The sequence below is a fragment of the Peromyscus eremicus genome, chromosome 8a, assembly GCF_949786415.1.
Source record: "Peromyscus eremicus chromosome 8a, PerEre_H2_v1, whole genome shotgun sequence".
NCBI classification, from domain to species: Eukaryota; Metazoa; Chordata; class Mammalia; order Rodentia; family Cricetidae; genus Peromyscus; species Peromyscus eremicus.
The window spans coordinates 87,024,869-87,044,094 of record NC_081423.1 but is presented as its reverse complement, the minus strand read 5'-3'; the positions used below and the strand labels follow the sequence as shown (position 1 = coordinate 87,044,094).

At 39.2% G+C, this 19,226-nt stretch overlaps 1 protein-coding gene across 1 annotated transcript in view; it reads right to left on the bottom strand.

Annotated features, from left to right (window-relative positions):
- Window positions 1-19,226, bottom strand: part of Efcab13 (EF-hand calcium binding domain 13) — a 129,952-nt gene that overhangs the window by 53,684 nt on the left and 57,042 nt on the right. The window contains exons 15-22 of the mRNA XM_059270740.1: window positions 18,442-18,585; window positions 16,127-16,195; window positions 12,779-12,922; window positions 12,063-12,131; window positions 8,632-8,724; window positions 6,302-6,352; window positions 3,992-4,135; window positions 1,783-1,854 (exon numbers count right to left, since the gene is read on the bottom strand). Coding sequence (XP_059126723.1) covers window positions 1,783-1,854; window positions 3,992-4,135; window positions 6,302-6,352; window positions 8,632-8,724; window positions 12,063-12,131; window positions 12,779-12,922; window positions 16,127-16,195; window positions 18,442-18,585 — 786 coding nt within the window. The remainder of the gene's footprint in view (window positions 1-1,782; window positions 1,855-3,991; window positions 4,136-6,301; window positions 6,353-8,631; window positions 8,725-12,062; window positions 12,132-12,778; window positions 12,923-16,126; window positions 16,196-18,441; window positions 18,586-19,226) is intronic.

Below are 19,226 nucleotides of genomic sequence, written 5' to 3'. Positions count from 1 at the left end.
AAACCAAAGCTTTTCACTACTATACCTTTCATACAGACACATTCAGGTAGTCAACCATCCCTGGGGCCATTTATTGCTTCACATGTGTCCCCTGAGACCACTATGAAGTGCTACAAATAATTTTTAAGCCAAAGCTACACTGCATTATTTAACTTAAAGTTGTGTTGCTGAAATAAAATACATGATATAACAAAAGTGTTACCCTGAGGAGCAAAATGTAAGCATGTTGCCATTTTGTTTTAAATTATTAATAGATAGTACTCTTGGGAGACATAATTGCCAGACATTTGTTGACCCAGGAAGCTTCTTCCTCCAATTCTTGTTAACACTGACCATAACTGAGAATCTATATAAGACATGAGAGAGAGAGAGAGAGAGAGAGAGAGAGAGAGAGAGAGAGAGAGAGAGAGAGAGAGAATAGATGATAGATGATAGATGGATAGATAGGTAGATATAGATATAGATATAGATATATAGATATACCAAATAGAAAGTATAGCTGGCTGGATATAGGAAGGCAAACAACTCCAGCAATAGAATCATATTCACTTACTAACAACTACTAAATGATAAGCATTTTAATAGATGTAACATTTAATACCCAGTTGTAATCATTAATCTTGACTGTCAGCCTGACAAGTCTACAGTCAACATGGAAATACATCTCTGGCTAAGTCTATCAAGGATGTTTCCAGAAAGATTTAAACTGAATAGAAAAGACCCATCCTGAATGTGGGCTGCACCATCCTACAGGCTGGGTCCTGAACTGAATAAAAAGGGGAATGAGCTGAGCACCAGCATGCATTTCTCTCTGCTTCTTGACTGTGAGTGTAATGTGACCAGCTGCCTTGCACCCCTGCCACCATGCTACATCATGATGGACTGTCCCCTCAAACTGCTATAATCCAACATAAACCTCATTTCCTCAAGCTGATTTCATCAGGCAGTTTTTCACAGCTTTAAGAAGAACAATGACCATACCAGACACATAACCAAAGCAAAGGTCAAAGAAGGATATTTACAAGCATTCAAAGAGTCAAAACTCCTAACTCTCACCTTTCCTTTCTTTGACTCTCATGGAAAAATGTACATTAGCAAAATACAGGAAAAATCACAGCAAGGAAAAGTACAGATTCAGGAAGCAAGCTAGCCACAGAATGGAACTAAAAATAAGTCCTGAGACAAGAGCTAGCTGAATAGCAGGCAAGGGGGAGGGCATTTGAAGGACATAAGCCTGTGTGTGTTGACAGTTTTGTGAGATCTAAAAAAATAAGATCCATAAGAAAATATGCAAGTGTTAAAACAAGATGAGTTCAATATGGTAGTCCCAGGTCCCAGGAAGGCTGAGGCAGGTTATATGACTGTGTAATCAAAAACCAATAAATTACATATTTTAAAGGGCAAGGTTTATGTTTAAAAGTTACATATCAATTAAAAACACACATCCAGGAGCTCCAGAAATGGCTCAGTGGTTAAGAGTGCATACTGTTAGTTGCAGAAAACCTTAGTTCAGTTCCCATCACACACACTGAGGGCTCACAACTACCTGTAATTCTAGCTGAAATCCAATGTTTCTAGCCTCCATGGGCACCCACATGGCCATGCTCAAGCACATATGCACATATGCACACACACACGCACACACACACATACACACACACACACACACACACACACACACACACACTTAAGTAAATCTTTAAAATACGCAACTAATTTAAATTTTCATAGATTATAAAGCAATTTTCCAGTCACCTTCTTGCACCAGAAGTATTCACATACCTATGGAGTCTTTAAAGCTTGGCATACTTTTCGTTTCCATTAAGAAATCTTTTAAGTCCACCTCCATGTTATCTGGAAGGCCAAAATCAAACATGCTGTCATTAAAAATGTATTTAATTAGCACATCAAATTTTCTGATTCATAATAATTATATAAAAATTCATTTTCATTCACTTTTCTCAAATTATATAAACTATTTCAATAGAACTTCTAATACCTAGGATTCATTGTTAATATTAAATAACATTTTAGTTCCTTATATATGATACTTTACCTGTATTAATTCATTTAATATTCACAACATTACATATGTCATTAATACACTTATTGTTAAAAGATGAAAGCAAAAAGAAATTAGCTTGTTCAAACAATAAGACCAGGAAGTTCTAAAGACTGTTAGAAATTTGAAATGATTCAGTCTCATTGAAGGAGTGGTAATGTTACTATAAGTGTATACATACACTGATACAAAGTCACAGAAGACCTGAAAGAGTCTAAATTATAATGAAATGACAATGTGGGTAACACAGAAAAATATCCCAATATAAACCCCAAGAGACAGAATAAAAATGTACCAGTCTATTAATCTATGACTGGAGTCTTGTAAAGGAAATAAGAAAGGTTAACTAGGAACTAAGATATAGACTGGTGAGTAGTGAGTAGCAAAACTACAGCCATCTTGGAGATAAAATTAAGATCCAGAAATGACTAAATAATTTATCTAAGTGTTCGTGAAGAGCCATACAAAACACCTGGGTCTATGCTAAAATGGGAGTTAGAACATATACCAAGTCAACTGGGATGTATAAAGGGTTTCTTTCAACCAGTGAAAGGAAGACATGTAGGGGCAGAGAGAGAAGCTCAGTGGTTAAGGATGCTCCCTGCTCCTCCAGAGGGCCCAAGTTCAGTTCCCAGCACCCATGTCCAGCACTTTACAACCACCTTGACCCAGCTCCAGAGGATCCGATGCCCTCTTCTGCCCTCCTCAGGGACCTGCACACATGTAGCACATACTCACACAGACACACATGTGTACACGTAAGTAAAAATAAAAATAAATCCTTAAAATTAAAAAGGAAGATGTATGTTCACTGATCTAGTATGAAAAAAAGGAGGCCCAAACCACCCAACCTGACACACAACGGGGTGAGGGGAGATTCCTGGGGGAAACTGAAGGTCCCGCAGAATCTGACATGGGTTTGGAGACCAAATGTATGTATTTTGGGTGTGGCAAAATCAAAGGTCCAACTTCAGTGCACAGCACCCTGTCCAGCAGCTCACAGCCTCCTTAACTCCAGCTTCAGAGGATCCAATGCCTCTTCAGCCTCCTCAGATACACGTGACATACATTCACACGGACATATATACATCCACATAAGTAAAAATAAATCTTAAAAAAATGAAATAGGAAGATATGTTCACTGACTCAGTATAAACACAGAAGACTAAATAACCAAATCAGATAAAAACTGACCCAGATTTAAAAAATAATCTAGAGGAGTCGATAAATCAATAACCAAATTGTGTAAGACAGGTGCTTCCAAACCTGGAACTCATAGGATTCCCACAGGAAAAAAACAGACAGATATACCCCCAAATAAAAGCTCCCCTAAAACTAATAAAACTCAGCATCTTCTAGAAGATTGCCAAAGATTTCATTTTCTAAAAGTAAATATGCATATATATACACACAAATTTATAGTCACATATATAATTCATGAAGAGGGATCAAGTGCATTCTATTGAAGTCAATGGTGGAAAACAAGGGTAAATATGGAGCCACTTGGAAACAATTACTCAAACAAAACAATTGCACCTTTAAAATGCATTTTATTTTATTTGGTTAAAAATCAAATGTGACAAGCACTATATATAAAAGGACAGGTGGAGTTGGATCTCCTCTAGAGAAAGACTCTACATCAGTACAAAATACTGTCTACAATGTATGATATTTCCCCACTCAGGCTTTAAGTAATGAGTAATAATTATCTAATAAGTATATATCATAACCAGATGAGTATGAGCAGTTAGATATGTCAATAAATTAGAATTGGCCATGACTTATATCAATCAAGCTTTCAATATCATTACTCCAGTTCTCATTTTAACCTTATATATACATTCTACATTTCCAAGAAGTAGGAAAATGGAAGACACTTTTAAGCCAAAAACCAAAACAAAATAAAATAAAAAAAACTAAACAGCTCACCACTGGTATCACAACGTTCAAGAGCTTTATTGAAGTCTTCTTCGGTCAAATTAGCATTCAAACATTTCAAGGCACGCTGCAAGTCAGACATAGAGATCTTGCCATTATCAACATGTGACAAGATGTCAGCAGCTTCTTTGATCTCTACAAAGATAAATAAGTACAACATACTGTTATTTAAAAGATACATACAGGGCTGGGAATGGTGGTGCACATCTTTAATCCCAGCATTCAGGAGGCTGAAGTGGGTGGATTTCCATAAGTTTGAGGCCAGCCTAGTCTACATAGAGAGTTCCAGGATAGCCAGAGCCACATAATAGAGAAACTGTCTTAAAAAAAATACATACAAACCAATTTATCCAAAACCTACTATGGACAAAGTCATGTGTTAAATATTTACCAGAACCAAAAATCTAGTAGAAATAAAATATTTTCTACTGGTAATGATGACCTCAAACAATATTTAAGTTTTTTAAAAAATGGTTTATGGCAAACAGACAGTGGTGGATGTTCTAGTTTGCTTTCTGTCGCTGTGATAAAACACTGACCAAGAGACCTGGGGAGGGAAGTGTTTACTCCACCTTACAACTTGAAGGGAAGTCAGGAACCTGGACTCCATTTCATAGAGCTTTATTAAAAGTTTATCAGTCATCAGCGTTCTCTCTCAACCAGGTTCTTTCACAACCTCTATAGCCAAATGATAGTCCTACCATCTCATACAATTTAAAATATAAGATATATTTGAAAGCATCAGTGTTTTAAATTTTTTATCTATACCATTTTTCTTTTAACTCAAAATGAAGTTGTGTATATTTCCATACTCTGAAGTTATATGAAATGATTTAAGCCTTCATGAAAGTCACTTGGGAAAAAACACCATCTACATCCTTTCCACTAACAGTCATTTTACAGCTACTAACAAGCAACATTGAAAACCCAATCCCTCTTCTCAAAGAGGTTCCTGTAAATTCCTTAATGAGAGAGAACGACTCTATCTCTCTAAACATAATTAAAATCTATCACATAATTGGTGCTATGAGAAAAGTATACACAAGATCAATCTCAGATTAACCTTCTCACTTCATTAGTATGTGATAAACTTAGAATAAGGCTGTATGAAATGAAATATGACATCTGAGCCAAGCTCCTGGGCAAGGGTAGGGGTAAGTTGATCCAACAGGAAATATACAAAGTAAATAGTGTATGCAAAATCATAGACCCAAAAGCAAGCTGAAGCAATTTAAATTATGGTAAGTAATATAGCTACAGAATAAATACAAGTATGATAAACATCAAAGATAAAGAGATAAAGCAGATCTTTCATTCAATGAATATTTAAAATTATGAGTTATCATAAAAGATTCAAAACAATATCTGGCATACTAAATTTAATTAGCTATAAACATTAGCTTTTCTTAACAGTAAGATAAGAGCCAAGATTTCACTGCATTCTAGAGCTACAATTATCCCTAGGCCAATGGCACTTCTAGGCAAATAGGAAGCAATAACATTAATCAAATAATGAAAACCAGGAACAGTTATTTATATGGAATAAATACTGTGAGCCAGAAATGCACTAATGAACGCACACAGCAAAGGAAATTAATTTAAGCTATCAGATGAGTGGTATCTCCAAGGAAGCAGGCTCACCAGTAAACATAAATGAGCAAAACAGGTCAGGGAAAAGCATGCCAAGAAACAGAATATACAAACGTTTAGGAGTAAAAAAAAAAAAAAAAAAGTACGGAATTTGTGATGAGGCGGGGGAAACAGTACAGTAGCACAGACTGCAAAGTAAATGGTCCAAAGTAATACTACAGAATTATGGCATGCATGCTATGAAAACAGTATGGAGATTTCTCAAAAAACTGAAGAGAGAACATCTGTATGCCCAGCTACACCCCTCCTGCACATCTGCCCAAAGACCTCTACGTCCTGCCACAGAGATATTAGCTCATTGTGTTTGTTGCTACCTTATTCATAACAGCTAAGAACTGGAACCAGCCTAGATGTCCGTGGATAAAGAAAATGTGGTTATTATATACTATGGAATTGTATTCAGCTGTAAAGAAAAAAATGGACTCATGACATTTTCAGAAAAAAAAAATGGATGGAACAGGAAATTATGTAAAGAGAAGAAACAAAGATTCAGAGAAAGATAAATACCACATTTTCTCTCACAATCAGATTCTAGATTTGAGCAAGATGCATTAGAAATACATCAGCATTTGACAATCATCTAAAACAATTCTCTTGCTACATGAAATAGATATGTGTGTACAATATATCACATATAAAGCTCACACTCACCACCTACTGTTGGTAACTTCAGGTGTGGAGATGACACTTCCTTTTTCAGACCTGAAAATACAGAGTGAAACAGTGAGATGCAGAACAGCATTCTGACCTTGTCTACTTGGGCAGGAAACAAGGGGATAAATCACGTTCTTCTCTTGATAGTACTAATCAGTGATGACCATTCCCTTGTCAGACAACCATATTCTCATTCTTCACTCTCATTCTTCCTAGCTTCCTCTGTGATCTCCTTCACCAACTCTGTAAACATGGCAGTTCCTAATGTAACAGGTGTCCCTGCTTTCCTGGTGCTTATCCAATAAAGTATTTACTTATTACCCTGAAATCAATCTCTCTCGTTCTCCCTCCTTCCCTTCCTCTCTTTCTTGTCTTCTCTCTTTCTCGTCCTCTCATCTACTAAGCTGCTAATCCTGGAGCTTTTCCTATGTACCAACTGCAGTTATCTCATTATCCCACATCCTTTCTACAGAGATGGAAATCAGAACAAAGATCCATTTGAGGAATAGATAATAGAAAAGTCACTCTGTTTTAACTTTTATTATTTTATATGTATGGACATTCTGCTGGCATGTATGTCTGTAACTACAGGTGTAGCTGTTGCCTATGGAGGACAGAAAAGGGCATCATATCTCCTGGAACTGGAATTACAGATGGTTGTGAGCTGCCATGTGGGTACTGGGAAATGAACCCAGATCCCCAAGAAGAACAGCCAGTGCTCTTAACTGCTGAGACATCTTCTCAACCCCACTCTATTTGTGTAAATGGGTCTGACTGCAGTTGAAGAATGCTTTACACTAATTTATAAGTAGCAGGCTATTACTTGAAACAAAAGGTTAAAACACAGATAAATCATACTTAATTTTTTGTCTGAATATGATGAACTAACCTTATTAAAAATACTTCCAAAATGGTAGAGTTGAATAATTTTGTAGATAACGCTAAGATTTCTAGACCTCAGAACTATTAATGTTTTGGTCCACTACTACTTGACTGCAGTAGTGCTGTCACAGGTATTACAGGATGAGGATGCTTAGCCCATGATTCTTGCCTCTACTCTGTGGATGTAGTCCTTCCTCATTGGTTCTAGCAATAAAGACTTTCTAGAATTCCAAATATGTACTCAGGAAATTATAGGGGGTAAGGCACAAGCCTGTGGTAGTCAAACATCTCTACCCACTGAGCAATTTCACTGGCCGTTCCTTGGGGAAATTTAAAAATATATATATATATATATATATTGCTAAAGTTCCATTCAAATGCAGTAAATGTCTTTTAAAATATAGTTAAGAACCATATAGATGATCAGGCAAACTTTTTGTAAATAAACAGATAACACAATTGGCTACAAAAAATAAGCATGCTTCAATTAAATTATTCAACAATACTTTACCTAATGGCCTTTTACAAGAAAGAGAGCTAAAAAAGGCAGGAGAGAAGGAGGGAGAAGAGAAGGGGGAAAACTATAGTAATAAGATCATCTAAAATACACTCAAATATGTATTAATTTGGAATTAAATTTATGTAAAAATAAATATTGTCTTGAAGACACACAACAACATGATGAACTATTCTGAGACCCAGTTTGTAATCCAGCCCATTGGATAACCTAGGCATTTAATTTCATAACCAAATTTCTTTAGGGTCTGGGGAGAAGGCTCAGTGGCTAAGAGCTCTTACAGAGAACCCATGTTCAATTCCCAGAACACGTAGTATCTCTCAACCATCTGCAACAGCACTTCAGGAGATCGATGCCCCCTTGTGGTCTCCACAGGCACCTGTCATGCACATGGTGCAAGCACATACATGCATACAAAACACTCATACATGCAAAATAAAAACAAATCTTCCTTTAAAATTTTTTAATCTCTGTGAATATATAGTCCAAAATCTAATCTATACTAAATATTGTTCCAATGTGTTCATGCCATTATTTAGGAACTAAATATTTAAAAATTAATTGGTATCTGGTAAAATAGTTTGAAATCCTTGAATAAACATTTAGAAAGGGGGCTGAAGAGATGGCTCAGGTGCTCTTGCAGAGCTACTCAGTTCTGTTCTCATGGGGTAGCTCACAACTTCCTATGCCTTCAGATCCAGGGGGATCCATGTCTCTGGTTTCTTCTAGTACCTGCACATGTGTATACATACCCATACACAGAGACATGCACATACACATGCATAATTAAAAACAATCTTAGGGAAAGTCAGAAAAACAGTAATGTTAACCATTAAAAACTGAAAGCCTATGGGTAAGCTCCCTTAATTTAAAAGATGTAAAACAAATGTTAATTACAAGCTGCTGGCTGTCTGCTTAATCAACTTACCCTCGACATTTTCCAGTCCCCCCAAATATTTGTCTTTATCAGACCAAGAACTTCCTTTCATGGAGTCCAGCTTATTAATGGCCTCTTTTGATGCTACAAGTACAGAAAATATGCAAATAAATATACATACAATATACATATACCATGCATTCAATACATCATTCAGTTTGTGGATCTAAATTTTTGAGCACAGTAAGAAAATCCATGACCTCTTCTAGATCTGCACTGTCCAGTACAGCACTCACTAACCACATGTGGCCACATAAGTAGATAGAGCACTCAATCTCCACTCTGATAGTCTTCTTCACACTAACTGTCTTCTATGTATATCCTTTGATCATTATAGATTAAACCCACCTCTCGTTCTTACTGTGTTTTGTATCAGAGTCTCACTATGTAGCCCAGACTGGGCTTACATCTGCAATCCTCTCGCCATGCTCAGAGAACAACCATTTATGTTCAAAACTATCTTGTAAAGCCTAGGATTTGGATGGAGTGTTTCAAAATATACACAAAAGCATATTACTTTTTCTGTTAAAAGTTCCCTTCATCCTCAAGCATCCTCCGAACCCAGTTCTTCTCTTTCTACTTTCCTTCCCTACATCCTTGCTCCTTCCAGCTAACTTCACCTATCATTGCAGAGAATTCTAATCTCCTTGTGTTTAGTAGACATTTGAACTAGGAAGCCTACAGCCAATAATATCCTGTAATTAAGGGAGAGACAGAGAGAGGGGGTTGAGAGACGGACAAACATTAAGAGAGAGAGAGAAAGAGCACCTACATCTAAAATCTACCTCTAGAAAGGCTTCTGTAAAAGAGATAAGATCTCCTGGTTAAACTGGGAGTGCTGGGGGTGGGGGGATGACAGCACAAGAGAATGGAATGGTTGAGTTGGGGGAAGGACAGAGAGGGAGAGCAATTAAAGAGATATCTTGATAGGGGGAACCATTATGGGGTTTGGGAGAAACCTGGTGCTATGGAAATTCCCAGGAACCACAAGGATGACCCCAGCTAAGACTCCAAGCAATAGTAGAGAGGATGGCTGAACTGGCCTTCCCCTCTAATCAGATTGATGACTACCCTAATTGTCATCATAGAATCCACATCCAGTAACTGATAGAAGCAGATGCAGAGATCCACAGCTAAGCACTGGGTAGAGCTCCTGGGGAGCAGTCGAAGAGAGGGAGGAGGGATTATATGAGTGTGGGGGAGGTGGGAGGGGGGCGGCGGGTGGGGGTGTCAATATCATGATGGAGAAATCCATAGAGACAGCTGACCAGAGCTAGTAGGAGCTCACACACTCTAGACCAACAGCTGGGGAACCTGCATGGGACCAAACTAGGCCCTCTGAATGTGGGTGGCAGTTGTGTAGCTTGGGCAGTTTGTGGGGTCCCTGGCAGTAGGACCAGGATTTATCCCTAGTGCATGAACTGGCTTTTTGGAGCCCATTCCCTATGGTGGGATACCTTGCTCAGCTTTGATGCAGCAGGGAGGGGCTTGATCCTGCCTCAACTTGATATGCCAGACTTTGTTGACTCCCCATTGGAGGCCTTACCCTCTCTGAGGAGTGGATGGGAAAAAGGTGGGGAGGTGGGGAAGAAGCAGGAGGAGGGAAGGGTGGGGGAACTGTGATTGGTATGTAAAATGAAAAAAAACTTTTAAATAAAGGCTTCCCTAATAATTCATTGGGAGAAATAGATAATAAATTGTTTAAATTATATGTAAAAATAACCATGTTTAATAGATTATTTTTCTGGGCCATCAGCCTTTCCCTACAAGTAACTTGATTTTGATTTTAAATCAACATATAAAACTTTCTGAAACTTGGCTTTTAATGGATTAATGAAGTGTCAGGTCCCCTACTGGAGATCTCATTCTCTAACTCAAATAAACTAAAACTAGAAGTAACAACCATGGGGGTTGCAGTGAAGCCACAGCACTGTAGGATTTAAAATGACCTCGTAAGCTGCTTTTAGATCAAGGGGAAAACCAATGCACAACTGGAAATATTTAGAAAACAACAGGGAATGAGGAGATGCTCAGTGAATAAAGCGCTCACTGAGCGAGCCACCAGGAGTCAACCATGAGGTCACTGAGTGAGCCACCAGGAGTCAACCATGAGGTCACTGTGCGAGCCACCAGGAGTCAACCATGAGGTCACTGTGCGAGCCACCAGGAGTCAACCATGAGGTCACTATGCGAGCCACCAAGAGTCAACCATGAGGTCACTGAGTGAGCCACCAGGAGTCAACCATGAGGTCACTGAGTGAGCCACCAAGAGTCAACCATGAGGTCACTGTGCGAGCCACCAAGAGTCAACCATGAGGTCACTGTGTGAGCCACCAAGAGTCAACCATGAGGTCACTGAGTGAGCCACCAGGAGTCAACCATGAGGTCACTGAGTGAGCCACCAAGAGTCAACCATGAGGTCACTGTGTGAGCCACCAGGAGTCAACCATGAGGTCACTGAGTGAGCCACCAAGAGTCAACCATGAGGTCACTGTGCGAGCCACCAAGAGTCAACCATGAGGTCACTGTGTGAGCCACCAGGAGTCAATCATAAGGTCACTGAGTGAGTCATCAGGAGTCAACCATGAGGTCACTGAGTGAGCCACCAAGAGTCAACCATGAGGTCACTGAGTGAGCCACCAGGAGTCAACCATGAGGTCACTATGTGAGCCACCAGGTGTCAACCATGAGGTCACTGAGTGAGCCACCAGGAGTCAACCATGAGGTCACTGTGCAAGCCACCGGGAGTCAACCATGAGGTCACTGAGTGAGTCACCAGGAGTCAACCATGAGGTCACTGTGCAAGCCACCGGGAGTCAACCATGAGGTCACTGAGTGAGTCACCAGAAGTCAACCATGAGGTCACTGTGCGAGCCACTGGGAGTCAACCATGAGGTCACTGAGTGAGTCACCAGGAGTCAACCATGAGGTCACTGAGTGAGTCACCAGGAGTCAACCATGAGGTCATTGAGTGAGTCACCAGGAGTCAACCATGAGGTCACTATGTGAGCCACCAGGAGTCAACCATGAGGTCACTGAGCGAGCCACCAGGAGTCAACCATGAGGTCACTATGTGAGCCACCAGGAGTCAACCATGAGGTCACTATGTGAGCCACCAAGAGTCAACCATGAGGTCACTGAGTGAGCCACCAAGAGTCAACCATGAGGTCACTGTGCAAGCCACCAGGAGTCAATCATGAGGACTCCACCTTGCTGAGCTTGTTAAATCTCAATCAGCTCTCAAGGCCCCACCTCTAAACACCACAATCAGGTGAGTTTCCACTCTTCACACACATGAGTTTAAAGGGGACAAATCACAATGGGTATTGTGGAGAGTATGCATTAAATATGATGCTTGACTAAATGACCTCTAAATGATTCCAAGTTGTTGCCTTGTAACAGTTTTATCATAAAGCTCTTACCAGTATAGTTAGAAAATTTCAGGGTGTCTTTCAAAGCTTTCATAAAGTCTTTAACATTCATCCTGTTGTCTTTTAGAATGAAAAAGGAAAAAAAAAGAGAAGTGAGAAATAAGAATTCCTGGGCAAAGTAATTTTCAAAAACTAATATCAAAATAAACATTTTTAAATGTTTACATTTTTTAAACAATTTATTTACAAGGTACTTTTGGATTCATTGCCAACTGTTATTTCTTACCACAACCCTACAAGACTGCAGACACACCAGTTCCAACTTGGCCTGAAATGGAATTCAAGTGCCAAGAAGGGCCTGTAATTTCACTTAGCCCAAAATGGCAAAGTAGTATCTCTACTCAGTTTAAATTCCCAAGCCATTCTTCACTGAAAGGAACAAGATCTGCAAGCAGAAGGATTTCGACAAGGGTGCTCCCCACAAAACTTAGGCTTGTTTATTTTAAAAGCTTATTTATTTAAAAGGTTTGTTTATTCTTATAACTTCAGAAGAGCAGATTTTTAAAGGAAAAGCTCCTTTTCAAAGATAATATTTTCAGAAACATAACCAAACATCTCTAGACATGCACACCATTTTTGCAGGTCTTCCTAAAAGAGAGAGAGAGAGAGAGAGAGAGAGAGAGAGAGAGAGAGAGAGAGAGAGAGAGAGAGAACAACAAAACAAACCAAAGAATTTTATAAACACTGAGAACGGTGTAAATGCTCACCAGCAACAATGTCTGACTGAAGGATTTTCTCCACTTCTTCGTTAAATGACGTAATCCCAAGATTTTTTAGAAAATCTTCCAAGTTCTCCCGAGCTATCGTCTCGCCTTTAAGTGAACTAAGAACTGAGGCTATCTCCTGAAACTCTAGAAATATATATTTAAAAAGACATTTGATAATTGAACTGAGCTCTGGTTTTCAAAATAGAATAATAAAGACTTTTGTCTGTGCAGTCCATGGTTAATTATTAAATCCTGAGTTTAGGGTTTCAAGGCAGTTCAGTGGGTAATGGCACTTACTACATAAGCATGAAGAAAACCAGAGTTACATTTAAGAATTGAGATTCATCTTGATGGATTTTTCCTGTGATAAATATGTAATGTCCCACCCGATTTCTTTTGATTGATTTTAGTTTGAAGTCTATTTTGTTAGATATTAGGATAGCTACTCCAGCTTGCTTCTTAAGTCCATTTAATTGGAAAGTCTTTCCCCAACCTTTCACTCTGAGATAGTATCTGTCTTTGAAGTTGAGGTGTGTTTCTTGTATGTAGAAGAAGGATGGATCCTGTTTTCATATCCATTCTGTTAGCCTGTGTCTTTTTATAGGCGAAATGAGTTCATTGATATTGAGGGATATTAATGACCAGTGATTGTTAATTCCTGTTGTTGTTGTTTTTGGTTTTTTTTTTTTTTTTGATGGTAGTGTGTGTGTATTTCCCTTCTTTGGGAATCCCCAAGGATGACCTCAGCTTAGACTACTAGCAATAGTAGAGAGGGTGCCTGAGCTGGCCTAATCAGCCAGTAACTGATTAGTAATCATCTGGTAATCAGATTGGTGAATACCCTATCATCATAGAGCCTTCATCCAGTAACTGATGGAAGCAGAGATCCACAGCCAAGCACCAGGCCGAGCTCCAGAAGTACAGTTGAAGAGAGGGAGGAGGGATTTTAGGAGTAAGGGGTATCAAGATCATGATGGGGAAACCTACAGAGACAACCAAACTAAGCTAGTGGGAACTCATGAACTTTAGACCAATAGCTGTGGAGCCTTCATGGAACTGGACTAGGCCCTCTGCATAAATGAGACAGTTGTATAGTTTGGTCTGTTCAAAGGACCCCTGGCAGTGGGAATAGGATCCATCCCTGGTGCAGGAACTGGCTTTCTGGAGCCTATTACCTATGATGGGACCCTTGCACAGCCTTGATGCAGGGGGAGGGGCTTGGACCTGACTCAACTGAATGTACCAGGCTTTGCTGACTCCCCATGGGAGGCCTTACCTTTTCAGAAGAGGGAATGGGGAGTGGGCGAGGGGAAGGCTGGGAGGAGCAGAAGGAGGAATGAGAGGGGGATCTGTGGTTGGTATGTAAAAATGAATAAAAAATTTCTTGAAAAGAAAACCAGAGTTAAATCCCTAGAACTCCCAGTGAAAGGAGAGAATCAACAACTGAAAGTTGTCCCCTCACCTCCACACACATATTGTAGTATGTATGTGCTCATATGCATACATCATACACACACATCATCATCATCATAAACACACACACACACACATCATCATCATCATCATCATCATAAACTTTTATGTGTACATACTGAAGGAAAGCATAGAAACTTACAAAACTATTCTCTGATGCTTCCATGCTTTCCCATAAGTAGTACAGGTGTAGTAAGTTGGTAATGGAGGGAACATTCTGGAAGCCAAGTTCCCATATGCCACCAAACTTCCAAATAGGCTTTTCAAAAGATAGCAGCCTCAGTTCTGCTATATTAACTTTTTCTTGCCCTTTAAACTCTTGCAAAAGTTCCCTGCCCTACTCTGCACTAGGTGGCAATGCCAGCTTCCTCATCTCTCAGATTCAGTTACCCAACTAATGTCAGCACTTCGTGACTTAGTTTACTTTGCTCCCCACCTTATAAAATGTCACCAATCCTGAACAACAGTCTTTCTGAGCACTGCCCTCCAGTTTCAAAATTAGATATAAAGTTGTAACTCTTTATTCAATACACAACATGCTCCCAATACCATGCTATATACTGCACATGGATTACAGCATTTGATCCTAATAGCTCTATAAACATGATGCTCTTAGCTTCTTAATTCTGAAGATAAAGAAGTGAAATTAGAAGTCAGATAGCATAGAAGAAAACCATTGAACTACAGAAAGGTGATGAGGAATGTCTGATAAAGGAAACAGGATATACAAGAGATTCTATAAAAATAAAGCAATCCATAGAATAGTTCTAAGCCTGAGGCCTAAAATGCCATAGGAAGATTTTATACCTAGAAAACTTTAAAAACCACTAAGAGAGGGGCTAGAGAGATGGCTCAGCAGTTAAGAGCACTGACTGCTCTTGTAGAGAACCAGAGTTCGGTTCCCAGCACCCACATAGTAGCTCACAACCATCCATAACTCCAGTTCCAAGGGATCCAACACTCTCTTTGGACAGCCAAAGGCACCAGACACACACAGGATCACAAGCATATCTGTAGGCAACACACTCACACACACAAAATAAAAAATAAATCTTTTTTTAAAAAAGTAGCATAATTCCCATAGAGTTCAAGAAGTAAAGATGGAATTTAAAAGATCTTTCAATAGACTGCTTTTTATAAAGTATTTTTCCCCTGAAAGAAGCTGCCAGTTTCTAATCAAACTAAGCTTTGCCTGCCTTCCATCAGAACAATGCAAATATGTTAACTAGAAATCAAAGCAAATTATCAAAAAAATCAGTTTGAAGAGTCACAAATAATTCACTTACCTTCAATTTTTTTCTTTCTTAACTATCACTGGGACTCTGAACCCAGGATCTCAGTGCACATTAGGCAGGGGTTCTACGAAGCTACAATGCTAGCTCCAATATCTTTTCTTCTCCTCCTTCTTCTCCTTCTTCTCCTTCTCCTCCTTCTCCTTCTCCTCTTCCTCCTCCTCCTCCTCCTTCTCGTTCTTCTCCTTCTTCTTCTCCTCCTCCTCCTCTTCCTCCTCCTACTTAATTTCCCCTTCCTCCTCTTTGCATATGTGTGGTATGCTCACATGTGTGGGGGTATACACATATGGAGATACTGGTGTACTTATGCACATTCATGTCGAGGCTGAGTGATTGTTTACTGTATTCATTGAGGTAGAAACTCTCCACTGACATCAGAGTTCATCAATATGGCTAGTCTAGCTAGCCAATTTATTCTGAGTGTCCTAGGTCTCTGCCTTCTAAGAGTTAGAATTATAGGCAGATGCCATATCTACCTGGCATTTCTGTGTGTTCTAAGGATCCAAACTCAGATTCTCAAGTGTACATGGCAACACTTTATCTGCAGAGCCATCTTCCCCAACTACTCCAAACCCATGTTTACCTTTTAACCTGCGGGTGTCCTGTATATCCTTTACTGCTTTTGAAAATTCTTCGAGTTGTACTTTGTCACCTTTTGTGAGAGAAATATTTTATTAGATTACCCTCAGTAAACAAATGAAGCAATCTATAAAAATGTAAATCATTTGGTATACACTTAAGCATCATATTTTTTAGTAACAGGTTGATTTATGGAAAGAGCAAAAAGACTATAAAATTTAAACTGAGTTCCCAATTTCCATCAATTAAGAGAAACCATACAATCCATAGTTTTATAAAATGTAGATAGGGTCCTAAATAAAAACAGGAGATAGGTCTCAGTCTTAGTTTAGACTTTGCCTGAAGAGGCGAATTCTGTAATAGACAACCTGAGGGGCTCTTTGACCATAAAGTCTGACAAGGCTGACACCCTTTTATTTAGACAAGAGCGTGCAAGTACCAGACTTCTTTCAAAGGACAAACCTGGGAGACAGAAGCAACTTTGTCTCCTAACCACCATCAGGAAGATGGCTGGAGACTTAGAATTATTGTAGTTGAGGATCACAAACTAGAACAAAGCATAGGGGCCAACAAGGCACATCCCCAAGCAGTCAAAATCCTACTTTACAGGTTTCAGATATAGCTACAAATATGCTATCTTGCCTTTTATCCACCATATGTTTTAAATTAGGACTTGAATTCCTAGGAACTATATAATAAAATCACATTCCTATACTACAGTACATTTTCCTGTTTCTTATAGAAATATCCAGAATATACCTAACTACAAAGGCTTTGCCTTGAAATCTGTCAGCTATCCTGACTAATGTAATAATAAAATGTTACCATAGAATGTGAACAGATACTTTATCTTTTTTTTTTTTTCCGACAGGTTCTTGCTCAGTAATACCAGCTGGCTTGACTTCACTCTGCCGCCCAGGCTGCCCTTCTCAGTCTTCCTACTTCAACCATCTAAATATGCTGGGATGACATGCATGAGCCATGACATACCCTGCCTCAAATATATCTCAGATTTCCCAGTCTCCCAGTCTGTTTTCACTAGGAACACACTATACAACACAAAAGTATTGAAATAAAAAATAGATACTGATGTTTTATATAGAACAGCCAAATTACATGAATTTTCTTTATAGTTCCTAAGTCTATGGATTATTATTTCAGCTGTTAGACACTCCATCTCACTGAGATCTGAATCTGTGGGAGGCATGGAGGTCTTTGTACTCACAGATAAGCACTAGGGGAACCTGGAACATTAAGCACACAGGGTTGTTCCTTCAAAGGGAGGAATGCAAAACCTGCTATCCAACCAAAAGGCTGGAGTAGATGTGTTTTCTAGCCTGGTTACCTTTGCATTATCTGTGTAGATACTTGTCTAGCACTGGACCCTCTCCCAGATCTTACCATAAATTTGTTTTTCTTCAGTCAATCTATAGAGCCTATCTTTATGACTTTACAAAGAGTTTTGATGGAGTCACATCTGATCTTTATTTAGATTACTTTGTTCCTTAAGGACATTTATGTATGCTTTGTTGTGCATGCAGTATTCAGTTATATCACCAGAGTGGTCTTCACCAAATTGTGCTGTGCTTAAATATACCTAAAATAAACCACTTAGAGTCAGACTCCAGAAGTTTGAACCAACACTGGCTACTGAGTCAGTTGAGCTGAACTGCCTTCTTTTCTCCCACAGATTGTCACTCTGCTAGCCATAAAAGTTGCAGAGACCCCCTCATGAATCTATAAAACTGCTAAAGGAAAAACTGAGAAGTTGTTCCATGTTATCTGGTCTAGGCAGAGAATTCTTGGATATAACCTGAAAAGCATAGCTGACCCAAGAAAAAATAAGCAAACAGGACTGCATCAAAATAAAAAGAATTGACAGAACAACAATAACCAGAGGGAGCAAGACACACACACACATACACACACACACACACACACACACACACACACACACACACACACACACCATAGGCAGGAAGCTAGCAACCACTCATCCATGGATTGAGAGAAAATATTTTCAAATCATACATTGGATAAGATGTCTACTATCTAACATATATAATGAACTTAAAATACTTAATAGCAAGAAAACATATAGCCCTATTTTTAAAATGGGCAAAAGTCTTGAATAAATACTTCCCCCAAGAAAATACACAGGTAGCTCACAGATGTTTGAAACATACTCTAAGCGTGAGAGAAACAGAAGCTGGACTCACAGGCAGAGCCCACTTCATGTTTGTTAGACTGGTTAGCACTAAAAACAACGCTAAAGTTTTACCCTTGGATACCTCTTAATTTAATTTTTGGAATACCCACCATCAACTATGGCTGATTTCACTGCATCTAAGAATTCATCCTTTTTTAAATGACTATTCGAACTAGACAATGTGTCCCACAAGCGAGAAACATCCATCTTGTCCTTGCCGAGATTGTGGAGGATGTCAACAGCATCCGGCAACACTAAACCATGGACAAAAACACAAGCCTAATAATATATTTATCCAAGATATCAACACAACAAACTATTATTTGGAATAGTTAACAATTAAGGATTTGGGGGTTAAGATAAACACCAAATAGAGAATAAATGATCGGCCAATTTTCAAGGATCAAATCACAATAAAAATATTTAACCTGCTATATATAATATGTCTTAGAAGCTTCTGAACTGTTTGAAGAACATATGCCCTCACCCCTGGGTAATCTGTGGGAACCCTTTTTCGGGTTCCTCGTAGCTTTACCCAGCATGTCCTCATAGAGGATGATTAGACCACGGGCCTGAGTGCAGGGGTCTGAGATGGTCTGCACTTGGCTGTGCTGGGGGGAGGGGGTCTTTTGCTCCACCCCTTGGCATCTCTATAAATACCCTGGGGCAGAGTCAGTCGGGGCCATTGGAAAAGGTTCCAGGTCCTCTCGAGGCTATCCTTTATTTTCTATCTGTTTATCTCCGCAATATTCTCCGCAATATAAATCTTTCTATCTAATATTTCCTGCTGCTCACACTCAAGAAAATTCTGGGGAGCTGTGGGGTTGGTGGGTAAACGCCCCACAGTAATCACAAAAAATAATTTCCTAACTGGGAATGTGGACCATTGGAGCAG